Genomic DNA, 21775 nt, shown 5'->3' on the forward strand with positions numbered 1-21775 from the left:
ACTGTGGACCTTTGTCTGCATTTCCACCTGTGTCCTTCCAGAGAATGGGCCTTAAGTTAGGTCATTATCAGGAACTTCCCATGTGGCCATGCACCTGGAGCATGTCTGCCAATTAGGTTTCTGCACCTGTGGGTCAGACAGTCTGACTCAAACTGAATAGGGGTGATATCCATTAGAAGCTCATTCCAGGTTGTTTGGACTTTAGAAGGCCTCAATGCACGGTCATGGTTTCTCTACATAGTTTTCTGTATAGTAATTTGCTAGCTGTTATGTACAGCATTAGTTAATGAATTTCACCATCCATATCTTCATAACCATTCTGTTTAATCATTATTCTCAGTGATGAAACCACCAGAACGGAACTGAAGAAGCTTCCAACTCTTCCCAACAAGGTGCTAAAGGAGCACCCATCACTTACATACTGGTAAACTAACCTTGGTAACTGTTTAGTTTAGAAAGACTGCTAAATATCAAGTGGTTCAACAGCAATGTTATTGCAGACAATGATTTCTGATGTATGATGCATTCCTGAGAGGGAGGAGTGATGCAGCCCAAAATGTAGGAGTTGAAGGTGTCATCATCATGCTTTTTACAGTGAGGATCGAGTGATAGAGCATTACAAACAGCTGAAAGGAGTCTCCAGAGGACAGGCCATAGTGAAGTGAGTATTGGAAAAACAATGATCCCTCATTCCCTCTCATACCCGACTGTTCACCACAAGTCATCAGATAAAAGACATCAGGCCCTGGCTTCATACATCTTGCTCTCACCCCTCTCTCTTTCCATCTCTCTCTCTCTCTCGCTGTCTTGCACGCTCTCTCCCTCCTTCTCTTTCACACTCTCATTGCTCTCTCTCCCTTATTCTCTCACTCACACATACACACTCTATCTCCTTTCTCGCAACCAAGGTCTGATAGAAATCAATAACCCACTCCAGTTACTGTCTGGCCAGTGAATCATTGTGATTCACTGTAGGCATCTTTAACAGATCAGGCTCTCATTGTCCTGTGTAAAGTACCATCTATAATATTTATATGTTAAACCACCTTTTGAAAATGGGTATTTGGGATGCTACTGTAATAGAACCTTATTTCAATGCAGGTATTTGACCCTAGTGGAATCCCTACCTACCTATGGTGTCCATTATTATGAAGTAAAGGTAAGAATACAGTATATTGCATTATGCACACAACAACAGCTATTGCACTTATAAAATCAGATTTCTCTATGGGAATGGATGTATGCAGTTCAGTCATGGAACTATGCTTTTGCCTCACAGGACAAGCAAGGCATCCCATGGTGGCTTGGGATCAGCTACAAAGGAATTGGCCAGTATGATTTGCAGGACAAATTGAAACCACGGAAGGTACGGTCATTTGTTTGTTCCCATTTGTGTTCTCCTCTACTTACAGTATGGAGGAGTACAGGATTAGTTTTTGCATGAGCTATTTTTTGGCAGTGTACAGCCGTCATTGTGCAATATAGCCTTTATACAGGCGCATAGGAGATTCATTCTGCAGATAAGATGTCTGCCTGCTACTGTCGAATTATATCTGACAGCGCTAGGAGCTTCATCAGTCTATTTGAGGAATGATGAAATGACAGGGCAGGGATAAAGATTCCTCTGGCACATAGCACTAGACCTCTCGCACACATTCATCACCTTTTCCACTGATCAGGGTTGGGCCCTCATTACAGCTGGAGCAGACAAGGCCAGACTTGAAAATCCAAGTGACAGTCAGTTCATAACCAGACTGTTTGATCGATCCCTTTAGGTAAACATTACTTTGGAGGCCTGTATTTATTATAATTCTGTCTGACAACCTATCACTCATAACCAAATCAATGTCAGGACAGAGGTATGCCTGCACTAGTTTGTCCTGACCAGTTAATATATGTACTTATTTATCATTCTGAGAATCCTGCATGTAAAGTGTGTAACCCGCTCTTCTGGTTCAGTGGATGTTTTCTAGCTTGGTGTTCTTCTGTTAAGTAGAGGAGGAACACCCAGCTTTGTGATCCGTCTCTACAGTATCACGTTATTAAGTTTATGGTCTATGTGCGTATGAGTCTGAACATGAAGAGAGAAGGAGAGCTGGTTGGGCAGACGTTTAGTGTTGAGAGGAGTGAGGATGGTGTTTCTGTGATGTCAAAGGCAGGGAGGCAGGGTCTGGGTGTTACCATTCGGAGAGCTGAGAATACCTGAGGAGACTTGTTGGAAGCAGAGAGAAAGGGAAAGGGAAAGGAAGGAGTTGTTTGTGTTTGAGCTCGACAGAGAGGATTACAGACAGCAAGGATTTAATTACTGGACCTCTACTGGTAAGAGTCTGAGATGAAGGTACAGTTTTCCAAATTGGATGCTGACTATCTAATTTGTTCAACGAAAAACAGCTACAGTGGTGTGAAATTATTGACACCCTTGATAAAGATGAGTAATAATGATTAAATAATTCAAACACTGAGCTATATTCTGTGCTTAACATTGGGAAATTCAATTATTTTATACTAATACAATTGCTCAGAGAAGAGATTTTGTTTAACAAGCAATAAAAAAAAGGTACAGGTCAAAATTATTGACACTCCTAAAGATTCTTATAAATAAAGTAGGCAAAAGTTGAGTATTTGGTCCCATTTTCCTTGCCCGCAATGACTAAATCAAGCTTGTGACTACAAACTTGTTGGATGCATTTACAGTTCGTTTTAGTTGGTAGGTTAGCATGTTTTGGGGGTATGATCTTTGACCCTCTGTAACTTTCTCACTCATCATTATTCACGATTCATTCAGAATTATTCATAATCATGGTAGCATCCACAATAATGTAGAAGTGTTTAGAAATCTGTTGTGATTCACCATTGATTTAATCATGGTAATTAWTCATGGTAATGATTTAATCATGTAKCTTAAATGAGCACATATGAAGGTGTCATATGCGGGCTTTTTTTCAATTAGATTTTAATTTAATTTAATCTTTATTTAACTAGYCAAGTCAGTTAAGAACAAATTCTTATTTACAATGGCTTTGACAGTCATAGTTTAAGTGAAAGGTTTCACCAACCGTTAATCAGTTGTTTCTTTGTCTCTCTGTGTTTACCTCCATAGCTGTACCAGTGGAAGCAACTGGAGAACTTGTATTTTCGGGAGAAGAAATTTGCTGTTGAGGTGAATGACCCTCACAGGTGAGGGCAAGTCAAACTATAGATATTTATCACAACTACATGTATTTGAATTCCCTTTAGACAACCGAAGAAGCTCTTCTGCCTGAGAATAATCATGGTGTATGTATTATCTCTAAACAGGCGGGCAGTGACGAAGCGTACATTTGGCCAGACTGGCTTAGTCATCCACACATGGTACGCCAGCCACTCATTGATCAAAACCATCTGGGTCATGGCCATCAGTCAGCATCAGTTTTACTTGGACAGAAAGCAAAGCAAGGTAAGGTGTAAGGTACCATGTAATATTATCAATTTTTAGTCCTGACTCAATCACTGTATCTGTGTTCTGTACCTTCATGCATCCCTATACCAACCAAATTGATCATCAAATCAAATCAAGTTTATTTTATKTAGCCCTTCGTACATCAGCTAATATCTTGAAGTGCTGTACAGAAACCCAGCCTAAAACCCCAAACAGCAAGCAATGCAGGTGTAGAAGCACGGCGGCTAGGAAWAACTCCCTAGAAAGGCCAAAACCTAGGAAGAAACCTAGAGAGGAACCAGGCTATGAGGGGTGGCRAGTCCTCTTCTGGCTGTGCCGGGTGGAGATTATAACAGAACATGGCCAAGATGTTCAAATGTTCATAAATGACCAGCATGGTCAAATAATAATCAGGAGTAAATGTCAGTTGGCTTTTCATAGCCGATCATTAAGAGTATCTCTACCGCTCCTGCGGTCTCTAGAGAGTTGAAAACAGCAGGTCTGGGACAGGTAGCACGTCCGGTGGACAGGTCAGGGTTCCATAGCCGCAGGCAGAACAGTTGAAACTGGAACAGCAGCAAGGCCAGGTGGACTGGGGACAGCAAGGAGTCATCATGCCCGGTAGTCCTGACGCATGGTCCTAGGGCTCAGGCCCTCCGAGAGAGAGAAAGAAAGAGAGAAGGAGAGAATTAGAGAGAGCATACTTAAATTCACACAGGACACCGGATAAGACAGGAGAAGTACTCCAGATATAACCAACTGACCCTATAACCAAGATCAATTTCTTCATGTAGGATTAAATGCTTGTATTTACATGTAGAAAGTGTAGGTCTGTATTATGTATTGACTATATCAATCCCTAATCCTCAATCACCTCAATCTCTCCATCCCAACAGGGTAAAATAAGTGCAGCGAAAAGTTTGGGTGATATTGCCATGGATTTAACAGAACATGGAGGAGGAACCAAGATAACCAGACTGGGAGATAACCTAAAGCACAACCTTATTATGGCTAGCACTGGCAGTCTGGCGTCAACAGGTGGGCCAGTATTCTGGTAGCTCAAAGTCTCTCTTTAGCTAAATGTTTCTCTTTTGAAATACCTGTATATGGAAAGGGATAGGACAAATCTACCCATATTTGTATGCACTTTGTGTTAGAAAATGTGCAATCAAAACAAGCAAATAGACCTAGGGTACATTTACAGTGTAAACAATGTCACCACTACAGGGTCTGCAGATTCAGCAGTGGACGAGGAGCAGAAAAAGGAGAAGATCTCTGAGCTAAAGAAAAAGGAACAAGAGATCCAAGATGTCTTGACCCAGAAAACAAAGGAGCTGAAGAAAATCTGCTTGAGAGAGGCGGTGAGCTGACTCTCATTGTTACTCGCTGCTTGTAGACAATTGCTTACATTGATTTTGCTCGTTACGAGCACCTGGAGGTGCTAAGCTGATACAGTTAAGGAATTCCTTTTTCTTTGCAGCCAGGCTCATTCAGTAGAACACCAGTGAAACTACTATATAAATTGCCTTAGTTTGGTCAGTTGAGACTATTGGAGTAAAACGCTCCGTAACTGTAAGAGCCTGTATGTGATCTCCAGGACCTTTAGTGAAGAGTGTGTCTGTTTTCTCCAGTTGTTTGCTGTAAAGTTAAATGACCTGGATGCTTTGTTGTATGTTTTCAGGAGCTCACGGGCAAACTGCCCAAAGAGTATCCCCTGTCTGCAGGCGAGAGACCTCCTCAGGTCAGACGGCGAGTTGGCACAGCCTTCAAACTGGATGACCTCTTCCCATACAACGAGGTCTGTATTGAAACGGCACTGTTCAATATATGTATATATATTTAGCTAGTCTTGGCACCCAGAACCAAATCTCACGTGCACGATGGCCTTCTTAAGTTTACTGCAGTGGGCTAAATCAGGGTCACACAGAGTGTTTCTTCGTAGTCATAAAKAAATCTACTTTGAAACAAAAGTATACAACCTCACACACATGGTTATGGGCTTAAATTAGATTTTGATTTGCTTTGGGGGAAAAAACAAGACACCTGTACCATGTCAGATATAGAGTTGAAATGTATTCAATTTTGAGTTTGGATCCAATATTACACTTTATATACATCATAGAAGACTGAAATATAACAGAATTGTCTGCGTTAAAAAAAAGAAAAGTTTATTATGAAATTATTAAAAATATTAATAACATTCACCCATGAGACCACTAGAGGGCGATTTGGTCATTCAACTGCAGGTAAATGATTATATATGTTTGTCACGAGAGACTAATATTTTGTAGAATATGACATGACATGAATTCCATGATTTCCTCATTGAGGGTTGTGAACCGGGTTGTTAGGATATTATTCAGAGCAGAGTAACATCTGTACCGTACACTGAAAGATTGTTTTTGTGTGATGAATGGAATGTGATTGGATTGCATTCATGTCCTGTCCTGTTTTGTATGGATCACGTGTTGATGAGTTGTCTTCTGTATTTCCCAATACGTACACAAACTACTGCAAAATATTACCTTGTTGTTATGGCTACATTGTGTTGTAATTTTCAATTGGATATGCATGTCAATTGCTCAGGTGAAATTGAAATGGATCTGCCGTTCTCTGCTGCAATATTGTCTATGATGATATATGTATACTCTGATCTGTAGGACCCTTATCTGAGGAACCTGGAGAGCAGGTTTGCTCTGCAGCGGAAGATCGTGGAAGCAGCTAAGAAACTGGCCTCGGAGGCAGAGATCTGTAAGACGGTGAAGAGGAAGAGGAGGAGGAACTGTCAGGACGCCATGAGGAAACTGCAGCAGGTCGAGGATGAGATGAACAAGTACAGAATCAAGAAAGGCAAGAAGCCTACCCAAAGAGCCTCTGTGATTATCGCAGGTACTGGAGATAAAACTAGACACACACATTCCACTGTATGAGTTTATTGATTTGTACTATAATCTTTCATCTATAATGTGCTTTCGTCCTTCATCCCTAGATGAGCTTCTCCGTTCAGAGACTAGCTCGCTGTCAGACAGTCAGATTCTGGATGACGGTGAGTGGGACAAATTTCAGTCATACAGTAGCTACATGACCTTTGTTGCAACAGTGCCTTTACCAATCCCATCTGACCATGAGTTTTGTCTCTTTGTCCAGATGACTCTGATGGTGCTCTGAGGCCCCGGTCACAGTCGGTGCAGTGCTCCCCTCAGGTCAGCCCTGCACGTTCTCTGGATCACCACCACAACAAGAGTCTCAGCAGGTTAGCAGCGTTTGACGGCCAGGATGCTTCACATCATTTTCACCCCAGAGAGGTGTCATCTGCACACAGCAGCCCCACCATAACGTTACCCAGATCTCCACGGGACCCACGCAGCATGCCCTCCACCCCCGTTATGACCCGCAACGCCTACAGCAGCAGCCATCTCAGGTGAGATCCCCCCTCTCAGACCAGCCTACCCAAACCTTTACCCGGTCACTACATCAGCAATACCTGCATCCAAACGTTGAACAGAAAACTATTGTAATCATAAGTATTTAGTACTGTATGCTGTACATCTGGATTTCTTAACACTATTTGCTTGATAACCGTCTAACAACACGTTTATGTGACAATAACACATGTATGTTGTTTTTTTTATTAACGTTTTTTGGGTGTGTGACTTTTGCAGGTCGGATGGGAACTCCCAGTCCTTCAGGCACCGCAGTGGCAGTCTGGAGTCCCAGCAACGGATACTAAAGGATACCGACTCAGAGAAGCCAGTCTTCACCCTGTCCCCTGCCCGCAGGAGCAACAGCACAGAGGCCCTGGAGGACTGCTCCTCCTTCACCAGTCAGTCCAGCCTGGACTACCCAGGCAACCCCCACTACTGCACCTTGGACTCTCGCACCCGCAACCATCAGCTGCACAGGAGGGTGGAGGTCTATGGAAACACAGGCAGTATGCCTAATCTGGTCCAGAATCATATTGGCTGTAGTTATTTGTACGAGCCCCCAGCGCACTATGCACCGACTGCTTACTACGTGACAGGTTACCCCTGTCCAGACATGGAGCCCTACTCCAACGGTGCTTACGTGTATGAGAACGAGATGGAGGGCCACTACAATGTCAACCCTTCCTACCAAGTAAACAATTATCACAGACACGAGCGCTACAGGACCTATAGTAGTGATCGAGCGGACAGCCTTGCTCAGAACCCATACGCCACCATGAGATTGCCCCGGACCAGACAGGGGCCCCGCAACGAGCCCTTGCAGAAGAACATGCAGAAGGCTCTGGTGGCTGAGCACCTGAGAGGCTGGTACCACCGCAGCGGTGGCCACAGAGAGGCAGGCAGGGGTCTGGCTGGGTATGACTATGACAACGGCTCTCAGCTCAGCCTGGGATACCAGACCATGCCAGCCCCCTTCAGCCACTCCAGCCGAACCACCTCCTACTCCTCAGGTAGTAATAGATCCTGCTTCTCCTCATACTGCAACAGGTCACCTCAGAATAACATATTCTGTCTGTTCACCCTCAGTAACACAGAGGCACACGTTTTTTTCTGATCAATATAATGCATACATTCTTAACATACTGTATGACAATATATGCTGTATTGTTTGTTAGGGTTAGGGTTGAGGGTTAGTGTTGGACCCGGGATGTGGACATGAAACTAGGGTTAGGGTATCATTGTCTGAGACTAAAAAGTGTCTCTCTTTCTAGTTTCCTCATCAACCAGCACAGGAAACTGGCGCAGCCAGTTGGCTGTGGGTGTAACAGACTATGAGAACATGACAGAGTCACCACAGCACCCTCACCCAGGAGCCCATGGCAATTACAACCGCAGCCCCACCCATACCAGGTGATAACCAGTAACCTACCACAGCACCACACCTACATTTTCCATACCATACAGGCTATTATAAACTGGGTGGTTTGAGCCCTGAATGCTGATTGGTTGACAGCCGTGGTATATCAAACCATTTATTTTTACTGCTCTAATTTTGTTGTTAACCAGTTTATAGTAGTAATAAGGTAACTTGAGGGTTTATGGTATATGGCCAATATACAGTATCATGGCTAAGGGCTGCATCCAGGCACTCCATGTTGCGTCGTGCAGAAGAACTGCCCTTAGCCCTGGTATATTGGCCAATACCACACCCCCTCGGGCCTTACTGCTTAAATATAGAATTGACAACAGTATCACTAAGTATGGGAAATGAAGTGGTTCACTCAAGACTATGACCACTCTTATAATTGGCTGTCTGTCTGCTAATGTTTTCTCCTCCCCATACTCAATGGCAGGTACTCTTGTGGATGTCACCTCTGTTCACTCTCTGTGTGTGCCTGTCACGATATTGAGCCTCAGGACCTCCCTAGCATTGTCACCACTTGCCACTGTCCTTCCACTTGCTCTTACTCCTCCTGCATCCTCTACTCTTCTCCACCTTCCTCCTCCTGTTCCTCCAGCTCTTCTCATGATTGGACAGGTTATTTTGGCTGTCATAAAGACATTTACAGAGATTCAAATGCTATCCTTATCTATGAACAGTCTTTGCTAGTAAGTGACATCATGTGGCAGCATGTTCAGTTTGTTTGGTCTGTTGGTATGAAACTAAACCCCAATAATGAAGTAGTCTCAAATCAGTGTATATAAACTGGTGATCTTTTCACTTTCTTTCTATCTTTCTCTCCTTTCACTAACTGTCCGTCCTCAATCGTCATGTACATAGATTTCCCCCAGAATGCAATGTGTTGAAGAGGTCTGATACAATGCCAGTAGAGTCAGTAGAGGTGTTTGGTGCTGTGGCCAATAGCACTGAGGAAGACCATTAGGCAACTATTCAAACACAGAAGGGTGAGATGAGATGCAAATAGGCTGTCGTAGTGGTAATCAATTTCCATCAGTGCCACTGTTGTCAGTTTCCATCTGTGTCTCATCATTTGTCATATTGATCAATATACTGAAGCTCATTTAGTGGCGTCCACCACAGGTTCAATCAAGGTGAAATCAATATGTAGACCATTCATTAAATGTACAGCCAGAGCAGTGGTAACACATACTGCCAAGGCCTAGTTGGCCACATTCCACTCCGTTCCAGATACTTATAGATCATGAGTGGCCATGCCTTACACGGTTGACCAAAAGTTTTGCCAAATGATCTTGTTCTTTAAGCAGGCTCACAAATTCAGCATGGACGCATGTGGAGAAAATGTTGTGTTCATTACATCCTGTAGCTAGAAACCACACTTCCACAGTGTTTAGCTTCACATCCACAGTTAAAACACTTTCACAGTGTCTAGCGTCACATCCACAGTTAAAACACTTTCACAGTGTCTAGCATCACATCCACAGTTAAAACACCACATCCTCCTCATAACTCATAGAACCAATAGTAGAGTTGACCTACTTTTGCTTGCCTCTCATTACTGTTGTGATCATATTAAGTGGAAAAATCTCATTTCAAATGTTACATTCCTTTTTTATTGCATGGCATGCTTGACAAGACAGTAGCATGTTTGCTTTTGTTGAATAGTCTTCTTTCTAATGACATCATTTTTTCATAGTGTGTTTCCATGGTTTGTTGTGTTCCATTTTCATGCCTTTAGATAATAATCTCCAGCTGTTGCAGCATGCAGGGGGTTTCATGAAGTACTATGCTGTCCTACAGTATGGGAGACTTTATATTGACCTTGTTTGTTTGTTTTCATCTCTTCATTACAGAAGAGTATACATGGATGGAAATTATATGGGCATGCACTGAAGATAAGAGGACCAAAAGAATCACTGGCACAATGACCCCAACATTGGACGCACAGTTCTCTGGAAGGATACCAACTAACCTCTGGACATGCTGCATTATGACACTKTTGAATGACTCTCCCATGTGCCTTGGATTAGATGGAGATGGATATTATTCAGGAAGACATGGGATGTGGTGATGGCACAAATGAAAGGTTTTGGTGATCTGGGAAACCAGCTTCATCATTGTGAATATTGTGAAGGATCTACAAACAGCATTTCAAACCATGGGATACCTTTGACCCAAATATATTACCCTATTGTATTATGACAAAAATAAGTCTTTAAAAAAGTTATCATTGTCTTTATGATAATCAGTAAACTGTGTGTTAGGAGTGTATGAATAAGGAGTTAAAGCAGGATACCTCCAAAGTGTGGTGCCATACAGTACACACAGAGCACTATTTAGTGAGCTACTCATTATACATGTTGTAAATCAACTTGACTATCTTTGTAAAACATTTAGGTATACATTTTGGAGTTACTATTCACAAAGTGTGATAACAAAATAATAAACCAACCCTTCCTTACTGCAGTCTGTGCGTCCCAGGTTTGTCAGTCAATGGACTGATGCGCTCTCTCCTCTCCCAAGTATGAATCTGAATGTACATGTTGATATTGTTTAAYGATTATTCATAGTTTCCTTTTTGTGATCGTGTTAATGTGGTGTAAATTGCTTGCATGTGAACATAAACTTTTGATAAGCAGCTTTTTTGTATATTGTAAAAAGATATGCCTTAAAATAATGTTTCTTTATTGTTTTTCTTTATTGTCTTTCTCTACTCATTTGTACATTGTCCACATATTGTTAGGCTTTGTCATCTCCTACTCTAAGTGAAATATCTCCCATTTGGATTTGGGACATCAATAAAGAATCAGTGTGAGACACACAGCATGTGGTGTGACTTCTTTAGCCCTCAACAAGACTAGATTTCTCCATTGGTGGGGGGCAGGTAGCCTAGTGGTTAGTGTGTTGATCCAGTAACTGAGCTGACAAGGTAAAAAATATTTTGATGTGCCCTTAAGCAAGACACTTAACCCTAATTTGCTGTAAAACAACACATTGCACTGCACCTATCTGGTGTATGTGACAATAAAACATTATTATTCATTKTTTTTTTACATTCCAAGTGAGTGTAGTGATCCCCTACACAAAATTTGATCTCTTCTGGTTTTACATCAGCTGTCAGTTGTTGTGCACCACTTCAGGGAGATATTATTACACTTTCCTGGAAGCTCTGGGGGATTGGGCGGAGCCCTGTGCGTAGTGGACCGTGGAATCCTTCCCAGTCCTGTAAAAAAACTGTCCACCTGTTCCTGTCGATCTCCCCCTTTTCCTGTCTCCCAATCAACTGCCATACTGAAAGATCATACAGRCTGTCCATCTGACTCAAGCTACTGAAAAAAGAACATGTTAGTATGTCTCTCCTGGCCCTCCTGCACCATAAATATCTTCCATGAGGTCCTATGTGTTTAATTTTAGACTTTGCCTGGGGTGTGAGCAGACCATTTACCAGCTAGAGACAGAGCCAATAGCACTGTCCACTCAGCTCTAGAACTGTGTAGTCATCGTGGATATACTTTTTACCCTTTAGATTGAAAATAAACTCTTAAGACAAATACTATTCAAATATGTCCAGCCAAAGGGACCGAGACATGGAGGACATACATGAGGAAGACATTGATGAAGATGATATCCTAGCCAGCTTGTCTCCTGAGGAGCTTCAAGAACTCCAGAAAGAGATGGATGTTTTAGCTCCAGACGAGAGAGTACCGCTTGGTCAGAGACAGAATGACCAGAAGAAAGAGAAGCCATCCGCCGACTCTGATGAGGATGAAGACATTGATGAAGATGATATCCTGGCAAAATTGTCTCCTGAGGAGCTCAAAGAGCTCCAGAAAGAGATGGACGTTATAGCCCCGGATGAGAGGGTACCTGTGGGTCAGAGGCAGAAGAGCCAGACAGAGAAGGCGCCCACAGGTTCGTTTGACCACAGGGGCCTGGTGGATTATCTGTACTGGGAGAAGGAGTCCAAACGCATGCTGGAGGAGGAGAGGGTCCCCGTCACTCTACTGCCCAGTAAGGTAAGAAACTACATAATCAATGGTCAATATATTGTCGCTATAGTCTTCAATATATCATACATCATAAAGTATACCACTGTATGTTCTACAAAGCAATGTTTATTAAATGATTGTACTACTTGTCTTCATCAGAAAACTATGGAAGAGGATGCTGAAAAGAAAGAAATCGCTGAAGACTTGGAGATTGTGTATGAGGTGGTAGAAGAAGTCATCGAGGTGGAAGCTACAGACGGTGTTGAAGGAGAGGAAGTGATAGAGGAGATTATAGAGGTAATGATTGTGGAGGAGGAGGAGGAAGAGGATGTGAAGAAGGAGAAAGAGGAACAGGAGAAAAAGGACATACCCGTAAAAGATGAAAGGGTCATAGAAAAACATGAACATCCAGTGAATGAGCATCTAAAAGAGTCACCGGATGATAACAGCACTAACACTGTAAACACTACCAGTCCTCTGCAACCCCCACCAGAGTCCGCAGACATGAAAGAAAATAAAGAGATTGAGAGAACAGAGCAAAAGAGCACATCACAAATACCTGAGAAAGTAAAAAATAACACCACAGACGCTCCCGTTCCTGAAGAAATAGAGATGACTCCAGAGGAGAAGAGGGCCTGTTTTGTTCCAGAGAAAGAGGTGAGGGTAATTAACAAACTAAATATTCCAAAGCTGGCCCTTGGTGGGGGCCTTGGTGGCCTTGGTGGGGCCAAGAAGACATCAAGACCCTCAGGGAATGAGACAAACCTGGACACCACTCTGGATAAGATCTGCAACAACAACCCCACTATCACAGACGTAAACCTGAATAACATAGAAAACATTCCCAAAGAAATGCTAATAGAATACGTCAATGCCTTGAAGAAGAACAAACACGTCAAGACCTTCAGCATAGCCAACACCGGCGCAGACGAAAACATTGCCTTCACCCTGGCCAACATGCTGAGAGAGAACCGTAGCATCACCACACTGAACATAGAGTCTAACTTCATAACAGGGAAGGGCATTATTGCCATTATCCGCTGCCTACAGTTCAACGAGACGCTCACTGAGCTCCGCTTCCACAACCAGAGACACATGCTGGGCCACCACGCAGAGATGGAGGTGTCACGCCTGCTCAAGGCCAACAACACCCTCCTGAAGATGGGCTACCACTTTGAGCAGGCGGGCCCCAGAATGGTGGTAACCAACCTGCTGACCAGGAACCTGGACCGCCAGAGACAGCAGAGGAACGAGGAGCAGAGCAAGCAGCAGCAGCAGCAGCAGAAAGAGGTGTTTGAGATGTACGAACGGGCTCTGAACCTGCCCCCAGGGCTGCTGGCGATGCTGGGCTATGTCCCTCCCGAAATCGCGGCCCTCATGCCGCAGCTTCCCAAGGGTCCCCAGGGTCCCATGGAACCCAAACCAGAGCCCTCCTCCAGATTCCAGCAGAACAGCCCTCTACAGCAGCCGCAAAAGCAGCAGAACACTTCTCCACAGTATCAACACAAGCAGTTTAAACACATGCAGTGCAACCCCATTCCACAACAACCTCCCAGCACGGACTCCTCTGGTAACCTTCTGAAGGACATCCAGCTGAAGAGGACCCCCAAAAAGCGTGACCCTTTCCTGGACATAGACCTTAGGGAGGACAGGAGAGCAGAGAGGCCGAATGTCCAGCTCAGGAAGACATCAGGACAAACGAGGGACACAGGCGTTGATGAGATGGTAGAACTGAAGGCCACTCTGAAAGATGTGATGAAGACACTGAAGCCTGTCCCTCGGAGGCGGCAGCCGGCCAAGGTGGATGTGACGCCCCGCGATGAACTTCTTAATGAGATCAAAAAGAGCAACGTGGCCTATCTCAAAGCTGTGAGTACAACTGATGATTCTCAGATTAGCACAAGGTCACTTACAGTCATATTGTTAGGTAACTTTATTTTACCAGCAATCACATTGTTTAGTTAGATGTCAGAAGTTGGTGGATTTAAAAAAAAAGATGCATTGTGGAACTACCTTGAACTGGAGAGCACATACCGTCTAATCAAGCTTGTTAGCTTTAACCCATATTAGACACGCACTAGCAAATATGTAGACTAGATTAGTGTGAAATTAAAATTATTTAAGGGAGTGAACGTTAATTATAATACGGGGTTACATGGAGAATATCGGACCTTCTGAAATGTTTGGCCCTCCCTGAACGCTCAAAAAATTTAAGAAGTGACCCTCCCTTATACCCCAAATAATAATTAAAACAAAGTGGATAGCAGAGAACATGTCTACCAGAGCCTTAGCCTTATTCGAGTAAACATTACATGGAAACGTCCACATTTTATAATGCACAGGGCTGAGAGCCAGAAGGTTGTGGGTTGATAGTCCACTGTGGCCGCACATGAGTAGGGGTGGATAGATAACCTTTATAGTAAAAGTATTGCATGAATCTCTGATCGTATTTGCAGGTTCGAGAAAATGTTTCCTTTTTTAAACATTTCCTGCAATTCTACGTAATTTTACATATTAGCAGAATCTTTTTTAATACTACACAAATAAAGGCTAAGAATGGACAGAGAGACCTATGTGTTAATCTTATCATACTTTATTTCCCCAATGCCACAGTGTCTTGTTTGTAACAAAACTGTCCCTGTTTGCAAATCATTTAATCTGAGACATCATTAGGAATCTGAGAATGGTACTTTCAAAAGTTAGACCTACCTTTCCACCCCAGACAGTAGTCCTACCTTTCCACCCCAGACAGAGTAGGCCTACCTTTCCATCCCAGACAGAGTAGGCCTACCTTTCCACCCCAGACAGAGTAGGCCTACCTTTCCACCCCAGACAGAGTAGGCCTACCTTTCCACCCCAGACAGAGTAGCCCTACCGACGCAGAAACATTTAAGCTTTAACTGCTGGCTACTCTTTTTCTGTGGCTTAACCCAACGAGAGAAGGTCACAAATGTCTGGGTTTACACATGTTATATTGTACAGAAAGTGAATAGCTTAATCAATTGATAGTGACAGAATTAGATTACTTCCCAAGCAAAGTCTGCTTCTGAATGTCAAAGAAGCTAAACAATGATATCCCCATATGCATTGGAGTCACATCTTTCCAGGGTATTTCACAGCACTGTTATAGATCACTTTATATAACCAGATCCATTTTATTTTCTTCAAAATCTTAAGCTAACAAAGGGTATACCTGTACTTTTTTAAATTTTCTTTAATAAAAGGTAAGCCTATGGCATACCTTCTCATACCCTCTCAATTCAAGTCTTGGTTTTAACTGAACTGCCCTTCACTGACATGGAGGTAGGCTATTTAAAGAGTGCATGGTGGGTGGAGGAATTGACCTACAAATCTATGGACATAGCAGCCTATTGCCTAATTTCGTCTATCAAACAGATAGGCCTACCTTTTATTTTTTAAATAGGAAGAAATAGGCTCCAACACAAACCCTTCTTGTGGTTACTAAACTCTAATTACAATGAAATGAATTATGCCTACGTTCAGCACCATGAGCTGTCCATTTCTAATTGATTTTGCCGCTGCTGATGCTTCAAGTTTCAGCACCACAATGTAAGTTACTATGTAAGTTACTTGAATCTGGCTTATTGGGTGGTCAATAACTCTGATAAATAAATCACGGGCAAGAAACATTGTTTTTGATAAAATCAATTACAAAATCAATCATCTTAACTCCTTTTCAAACTGAACAGAACATAGGCTAGTCTTTTATTTTATTTAACCTTCATTTATACAGGTTTTTCTCATTGAGATAACATCTCTTTTCCAAGAGAGACCTGGTCTAACAGCAGCATGGGGAACAACGCAGCAGGGGGAACAAGTTTGCGCACAAGGAAGTACATTTTTGGGATTATCTCTAATCAAAAATTATTTTAGGAAGAAGCCTTTGACTCTCCTCGTGAACTGCCACCGTAGGCCTACACAGCGCAGCACACAAAAACGTTTTTGATCAGCAAGAGCAGAGCAGGCCGGGGCTCAGGGTTGGAATATCCATTGCAGTGTGTAATGCAGCCTAGTTGTATTTACACCACCCCAGCAGCTATTTTAGGAATGTAACTTTTCTCTGTGCTTCTATAGGCTATGGATCATCTGATTGAGACCGCACTATATAGCCTATTGGGGCACTTGATATTGTGCGCCCAGCAGAGAATTAGAGATGAGGGGCGGCATCGGTAACACATCGATATATAGCCTAATAAGCAACTAATTCTAAAACACTGAGAAATATATACATTTAATCAATTACAAATTACATAACTCTCCCCTGGACTAGATGTATTTTTTTTTACCAAACCCTCTACTTGACTGAAATTTTAAAAGCAGGACCCTCCCCCATTTTCCTCCAGGTAACTATTCTGTACATTTCCATCCATCCCTTATACCTGTGTGTATCCTCCACTCCTCCAATCAAATCTTTCTCACAGCTGTTTCTGTTTGTGTAATGTATTACTCCTACAGGTGCCACTCCCCAAAGAATTGGAATCAAGAGAAACCAGTCTCTTCAATCTCTGAGGAATCTACAATACCTTTATTTCTGTGTTTGTTTAACATGTTTAATCTCTTCATTAACAATAATATGCTTGCACTTGTAACACTAGTTTGCCTCAGTACTCCTGTTCAGGCAGAACACATTTTGTTCCTTGAGGTTTGGAAGAACTAGTATGGTATTTGGATATGAGTCTACAGCTGGAAAATGCACCATACAATGTGCATAGTATAAGTAGTCTCAATTAATAATTAAGTTTGTTTAGGTAAAATGAATTTACTTTGAACACTCCCAAATGAGTGTGGGCAAATCCATAATGCATCATCTACTGATGACAGGTCTTTCATCTACAGATTTTCAAAACCACTGGTGTCTGCTGTCCGCTTTGCAATTGCAAACAGCTGAACCCCAGAATATAGAGTATAGGATTTGTCTTTTACTGTGTAAAACGCTGTGGGCCAGTGGTCCAGAAGCTAGATTTCAAATCAGACTTCTGTTTCATGGAACAGTCCATCTTAACAACTCATAATTCTAATGAGTGTTGACATTAAAAATCAGTGTACAATCAAAATGTCTAATATTTCAATGGTTTCTTCATTAATTAACATAGTTAAAAGACAATATGGATTCCTTAAATTAAGTTTTATTGTTATGGTGGAACACAGTGCTCTGCTTCCAAGTCTGTAGTTATGTTATCACTACTCATCAATAGAAATACTTACACACAAAAAAAAATCTGTTATAACATCGTTATAATAGAACCTTCTCTGAACTCATCTGTGAAACTGTAACCATAGTATTAGCGTGCACACCTTTTTCCTAAAAGCAATTTGGCTATGTCCGATACAAACTGTGATTCTCCTTAGTTCTTTGGAAGACTGCATCTGTGTCAGTCCTAAACAACACAAATAGCTCATAAAATCTTCATATTCATCTATTACTAATGGTGATCCCTGGAATTGGATAGGCTATTGACTATGGTGGATTTAGAATAAAATCTCAGTTCTGCTACTGAGGGGAAATAATCAGAACTATTTAATAGTACAGAGGTAACATTCATGCATCGATTCTTTTTCCAGCAATACTTTGGTGCCTGACACTGTTTTTTGTAATGCAAACATTTGTTTTCTGCTGAATACACAAGTAGAGAAGATTCAATGAGACATGAAAGCACAACGTAAACATATACACCATGATTACTTGAATTAATAAAGCTGCATTTGCCATTCATTTTCCCATATTGCATAGCCATGAGCTGATAATGTTCATCTCAAGCCCAACCCACAGGGTCTGAAGTAACAAGAGAGATATTATTGCTCCTTGTTAATATGCAGTCACTGGTCCAGTGAATAGAAGGGGAGCCCAGTAACACTAGTTCAGCATTAGGAGAGGAAATATAGAGTTTGTCTTCTGAGGTAGCAAATAAATTGATTCTGATTAAATTATTTGCTTTTTTTTAATAATAAATCTAGAAGCTATGCTACTGAACACAATTGTTTTAACGTGCAATAGTTATTGCATTCTGGCATGCAGCTTTATATATATTGCAATTACATAATGACAACATGTGTATTGTGTTCCTCTGAACATTATTGGGCAAATATACAGAAACACTCATGCCTCATTTCATTGTGCCGAGTGCCTTCCCCCAAAATGTGATCCATACAGGACTGTACAAATCTTTCTGAAATGCTCTAAAGAAATCAGGTACTTTGACACAAAATGTATAAAAAAAGTGCTCATTCAATATAACAAAATGGAGTGAGAATGACAAATGAAGGGAATGTGACAGCACTGACATTATGCGGGGTAAAAATCAACACTTGATTTTAGTGTTAAAGGAAAAAGCAAACCATGTTGAATTGAATGAGGGTGCCATTTTGGCTCTCTCCCCTCACTCCTTGTTTAGCTTAGACTCCAGGAAGTCCTGGATCTTGTTGATCTTCTCCTCCTGTTGGTCTAGTAGATCCAGGATGATGCCCATTGGGGACTTCTTCATGCCCACTCCCTCGATCTTATTCTCCAGCCTGTTCTTCATGTTGCGCAGCCTCAGAGACGCATGAACCAGGATCACTACAGGGAAGAAAGGCTGGATTAGTTTCCTACCCACTCACGATGCGCTACTCTCAATTGAGATAGCATTTTCCGATGGAAACATGACGCGTGTGCCTTACTCTAAAATTATGCAGCTTCAACCGAGAAGGATAATTAGTTGCCAGGTATATGTGATGAAATACAATGCATACGCATGGTTAAGGAGAGGCATCTTTACTCCCCTCGTCAGAGATGCTGACTGCATGATGTAAGCCAGTAAATGTAGTCGAGTATTGTACAGACAGTACATAGCAACCAGTCAACACACGCAGGCAGCCATAGGACAGCCCTCTTGGGAAGGGCTCTGTCACTGACTGACTGCCTCCTGATCCCCACCACAATGTGGCAGCTGTTGCCTGCACTCCTTTTCTCAGAACCACCAATTACCCTGCACATTGTGTTCTGTAATGTGCATTTCAGAATCCAGCAGTTAGTCTAGACTATTTATTTCCAAAACAATGTTCTTTAAAGTTTAACTGGGCGTTTTCTTAAGGTGGAGAACCACACGCATTCCACATATTGAACCCATACAATGAGTCAGAATGAGTGGTTGAAAAAACAGTTTGCTCCTCCTCCTGTGACTAATCCTCCACATTTGCACGATATTCCAATGGAGGTTGCCACTGGAAAAAGGCCTGAAAGCTAGGCTAAATCTATGCTAGTTACTGTGTGAATTGTGTGACTAACAAAAATCAAACATTAAGGGTCAGATTCTTCAGACACAGATAAAGCCTCTGTGTCCAAGAAACTGTCCCCAAGAGTGTGAAATATACTGAGACTCACACAGCAAGGGAAAAGTAATTCCAAAGATGAAGACCATCACTCCACCACATAGTGACAGCAGGAAGTAGCTCGTTCCCATGACAGCAATGACAAACAGGGTGGGGTTTTTCTTCTTGAAGTTCTTGATGAAATTCTTGTTCTCTCCTGCCCACACCGAAACCATGAAGACCAGAGAAACCACTGCTCCGCCCAGGAACATGCCAAGAGGGTTCAGAAATCTACACAGATGGGAAACACATTACACAAAACATCTACATCCACTCAAATTCTGTATGGCAATGCAAAACACTTAATCGGGCATCTGTAAAACACAATAAAAGCAACGAGCAGCACAACCTGGTGGCTGGAATAAGAGCAACACCTTTCCTTTTTTTGCCATTTTCAAAAATAATCTTGAGTTTTCAAACTATCGTAGCTGCAATTAGGACACATACAAAACTGCTCCTCGGGTATTATCAGTAGACTTCTACATGGTACATGGAGTGTTTGGTTGAGATAAGGATCCAACTGCTTGGACAACTTTTAGCATTAATGTGTTAAATAGGCTGAAAACTATTATACAAATATATTTAGAAAACATTGGAAACTCATCTGTCAAATGGTTATTTCAAAATATAAAAAAAGGTACTCAAATGACAATTTGTAGATAAATTGGTTACAAGTAGGCCTAAACCACCGAACGTTAGTAATTATGTTCACCGTTCACACAGTTGCAGGCAGCTGATTCAGGAAAAGTGGAGCAAATAGCTACATTTGTTTTTAGCAGGCCAGCTAGTACCAGACTCCATTCCAATTCCATCACATGATGATGACTGCATCTCTTATTTCGTCGTTGCAGTTGTGAGGAGAATAGGAAAAGATAGGGAAATCTTGCTCACTGTTATAAATAAAATGCCCATACATGACAATTACGTAGCCATAACTTGGTGTGAATCGGACTGCAGACAAATCAAATAAGATAGCTAGTAGCTGGGTGGAAAATGCTAGCAAGCTCGCGCTGTCATGCTGACTTACCCCACGACCAGGAAAACCACGATGGCCACTGCGAAGTAATTGGTCTGATAGTATAACAAGTTGCTGATCACCCTGTTGTTCCATTTAGCTAAATCTCCGAAATCGGGTTTAGCAAAACGATCAGCTCCTGGGAAGAAGTCGTCCCATGGTCTGAGCGGTGCAAGCTCCATTCTTGCCATCTCCGAGTTCACTGCTCGGATATGTTTTAACAGATCAGCTGAACAGTAATACCAAAGAGACTAGCTACCAAAGTAATTTATAGGATGGGCTCCGGCAGAGAGGAAGAGGCGAAGCGAGAGGGTTTACTTCGCCACAAATCTGTTAACGAAAATAAGACCACGAATTGTGGATGTTTTTTTTAATAGAGGTTAATACGAGTGTCACATTTGGTCAACCAAAACGTGAGGCTTATTATCGAATATAAGTTTCGTAATGGTTAGGTTCAGTGGTGTAGTGGAGGGTATACACACTTTTCCGTGGGCACTAATACGTACCAAAGTAGTGTAGTGTAGGTATACTCCATTTCAATTAATAAGGCTGATGGAACAGATCAGAATGTTTAGTTTATATTTTGGATAAAATATTATTTAACATTTTAGGCGCAGCTATGTACAGACAGCTGTAGACCTTCGCGTGAACGTTCCAGAATTCCATTTGCAGTAAAACGCCGTTCTAAAATGGGCAGAGATGGAAATATCCGTCAGAAATTCAGAAAGAGGGGTGATTGAAATATGCAACAACTARCATGGGTTGCTAATATGGCTGCTAGACAATGATAGAAAGTTGAAAGAAAATCAATAGAACAGGAGAAAAGCATATGAGTAAGTCTTTATAAAAAATAATTGTCGTGGGGGGATTTTGGCTATAGTCTATCAAAAGTAAGGTAAGACAAGCCTCATAATGAAGTAAAACGTTCAGGTTTCAAACAATTAAGGAATATAAAAAAAATAGCTATGTTAATGATAGGCCTCCCCGTATTCTGGTAGATGGAAAGGTTTCCCCAAAAACCTTCTCAATTAAAAGTTAACTAGCTACAAAGTAGCCTACCTGTCAGAATTATATTATGATTATTTGATTCAATCCAGTAGCCATTTTCTTTGCAAACCCATACACTACACTGCTAATCAA

At 41.9% G+C, this 21775-nt stretch overlaps 3 protein-coding genes across 4 annotated transcripts in view; 2 read left to right on the top strand and 1 right to left on the bottom strand.

The window, feature by feature from the left end:
- Window positions 1-11084, top strand: part of LOC111977009 (FERM domain-containing protein 4B-like) — a 29419-nt gene extending 18335 nt beyond the window's left edge. The window contains exons 8-23 of one of the 2 annotated variants that reach the window (XM_024006253.2): window positions 341-424; window positions 596-661; window positions 1102-1159; window positions 1280-1366; window positions 3101-3177; window positions 3298-3436; window positions 4315-4456; window positions 4646-4779; window positions 5100-5216; window positions 6079-6307; window positions 6408-6464; window positions 6566-6839; window positions 7081-7853; window positions 8115-8253; window positions 9125-9249; window positions 10117-11084. In XM_024006253.2, coding sequence (XP_023862021.1) covers window positions 341-424; window positions 596-661; window positions 1102-1159; window positions 1280-1366; window positions 3101-3177; window positions 3298-3436; window positions 4315-4456; window positions 4646-4779; window positions 5100-5216; window positions 6079-6307; window positions 6408-6464; window positions 6566-6839; window positions 7081-7853; window positions 8115-8253; window positions 9125-9227 — 2479 coding nt within the window. In that variant the 3' untranslated portion in view covers window positions 9228-9249; window positions 10117-11084. The remainder of the gene's footprint in view (window positions 1-340; window positions 425-595; window positions 662-1101; window positions 1160-1279; window positions 1367-3100; window positions 3178-3297; window positions 3437-4314; window positions 4457-4645; window positions 4780-5099; window positions 5217-6078; window positions 6308-6407; window positions 6465-6565; window positions 6840-7080; window positions 7854-8114; window positions 8254-9124; window positions 9250-10116) is intronic. The other variant, XM_024006254.2, reaches the window with a different exon arrangement.
- Window positions 11085-11664: 580 nt separating this feature from the next.
- On the top strand, window positions 11665-17329 carry lmod3 (leiomodin 3 (fetal)). The gene is made up of 3 exons (XM_024006214.2): window positions 11665-12279; window positions 12412-14121; window positions 16729-17329. The coding sequence occupies exons 1-3, from the start codon at window positions 11827-11829 to the stop codon at window positions 16780-16782; spliced, it is 2217 nt and encodes a 738-aa protein (XP_023861982.1). The 5' UTR covers window positions 11665-11826; the 3' UTR covers window positions 16783-17329.
- A 54-nt stretch (window positions 17330-17383) lies between these two features.
- LOC111976993 (PRA1 family protein 3) lies at window positions 17384-20976 on the bottom strand. The gene is made up of 3 exons (XM_024006219.2): window positions 20648-20976; window positions 19634-19851; window positions 17384-18829 (listed from the first exon to the last, which is right to left on the bottom strand). Exons 1-3 carry the CDS (start codon window positions 20824-20826, stop codon window positions 18651-18653), a joined length of 576 nt encoding a protein of 191 aa, XP_023861987.1. The 5' UTR covers window positions 20827-20976; the 3' UTR covers window positions 17384-18650.
- Window positions 20977-21775: the final 799 nt, after the last annotated feature.

Source organism: Salvelinus sp. IW2-2015, linkage group LG17 (genome assembly GCF_002910315.2).
Source record: "Salvelinus sp. IW2-2015 linkage group LG17, ASM291031v2, whole genome shotgun sequence".
In the NCBI taxonomy this organism is placed as follows: Eukaryota; Metazoa; Chordata; class Actinopteri; order Salmoniformes; family Salmonidae; genus Salvelinus; species Salvelinus sp. IW2-2015.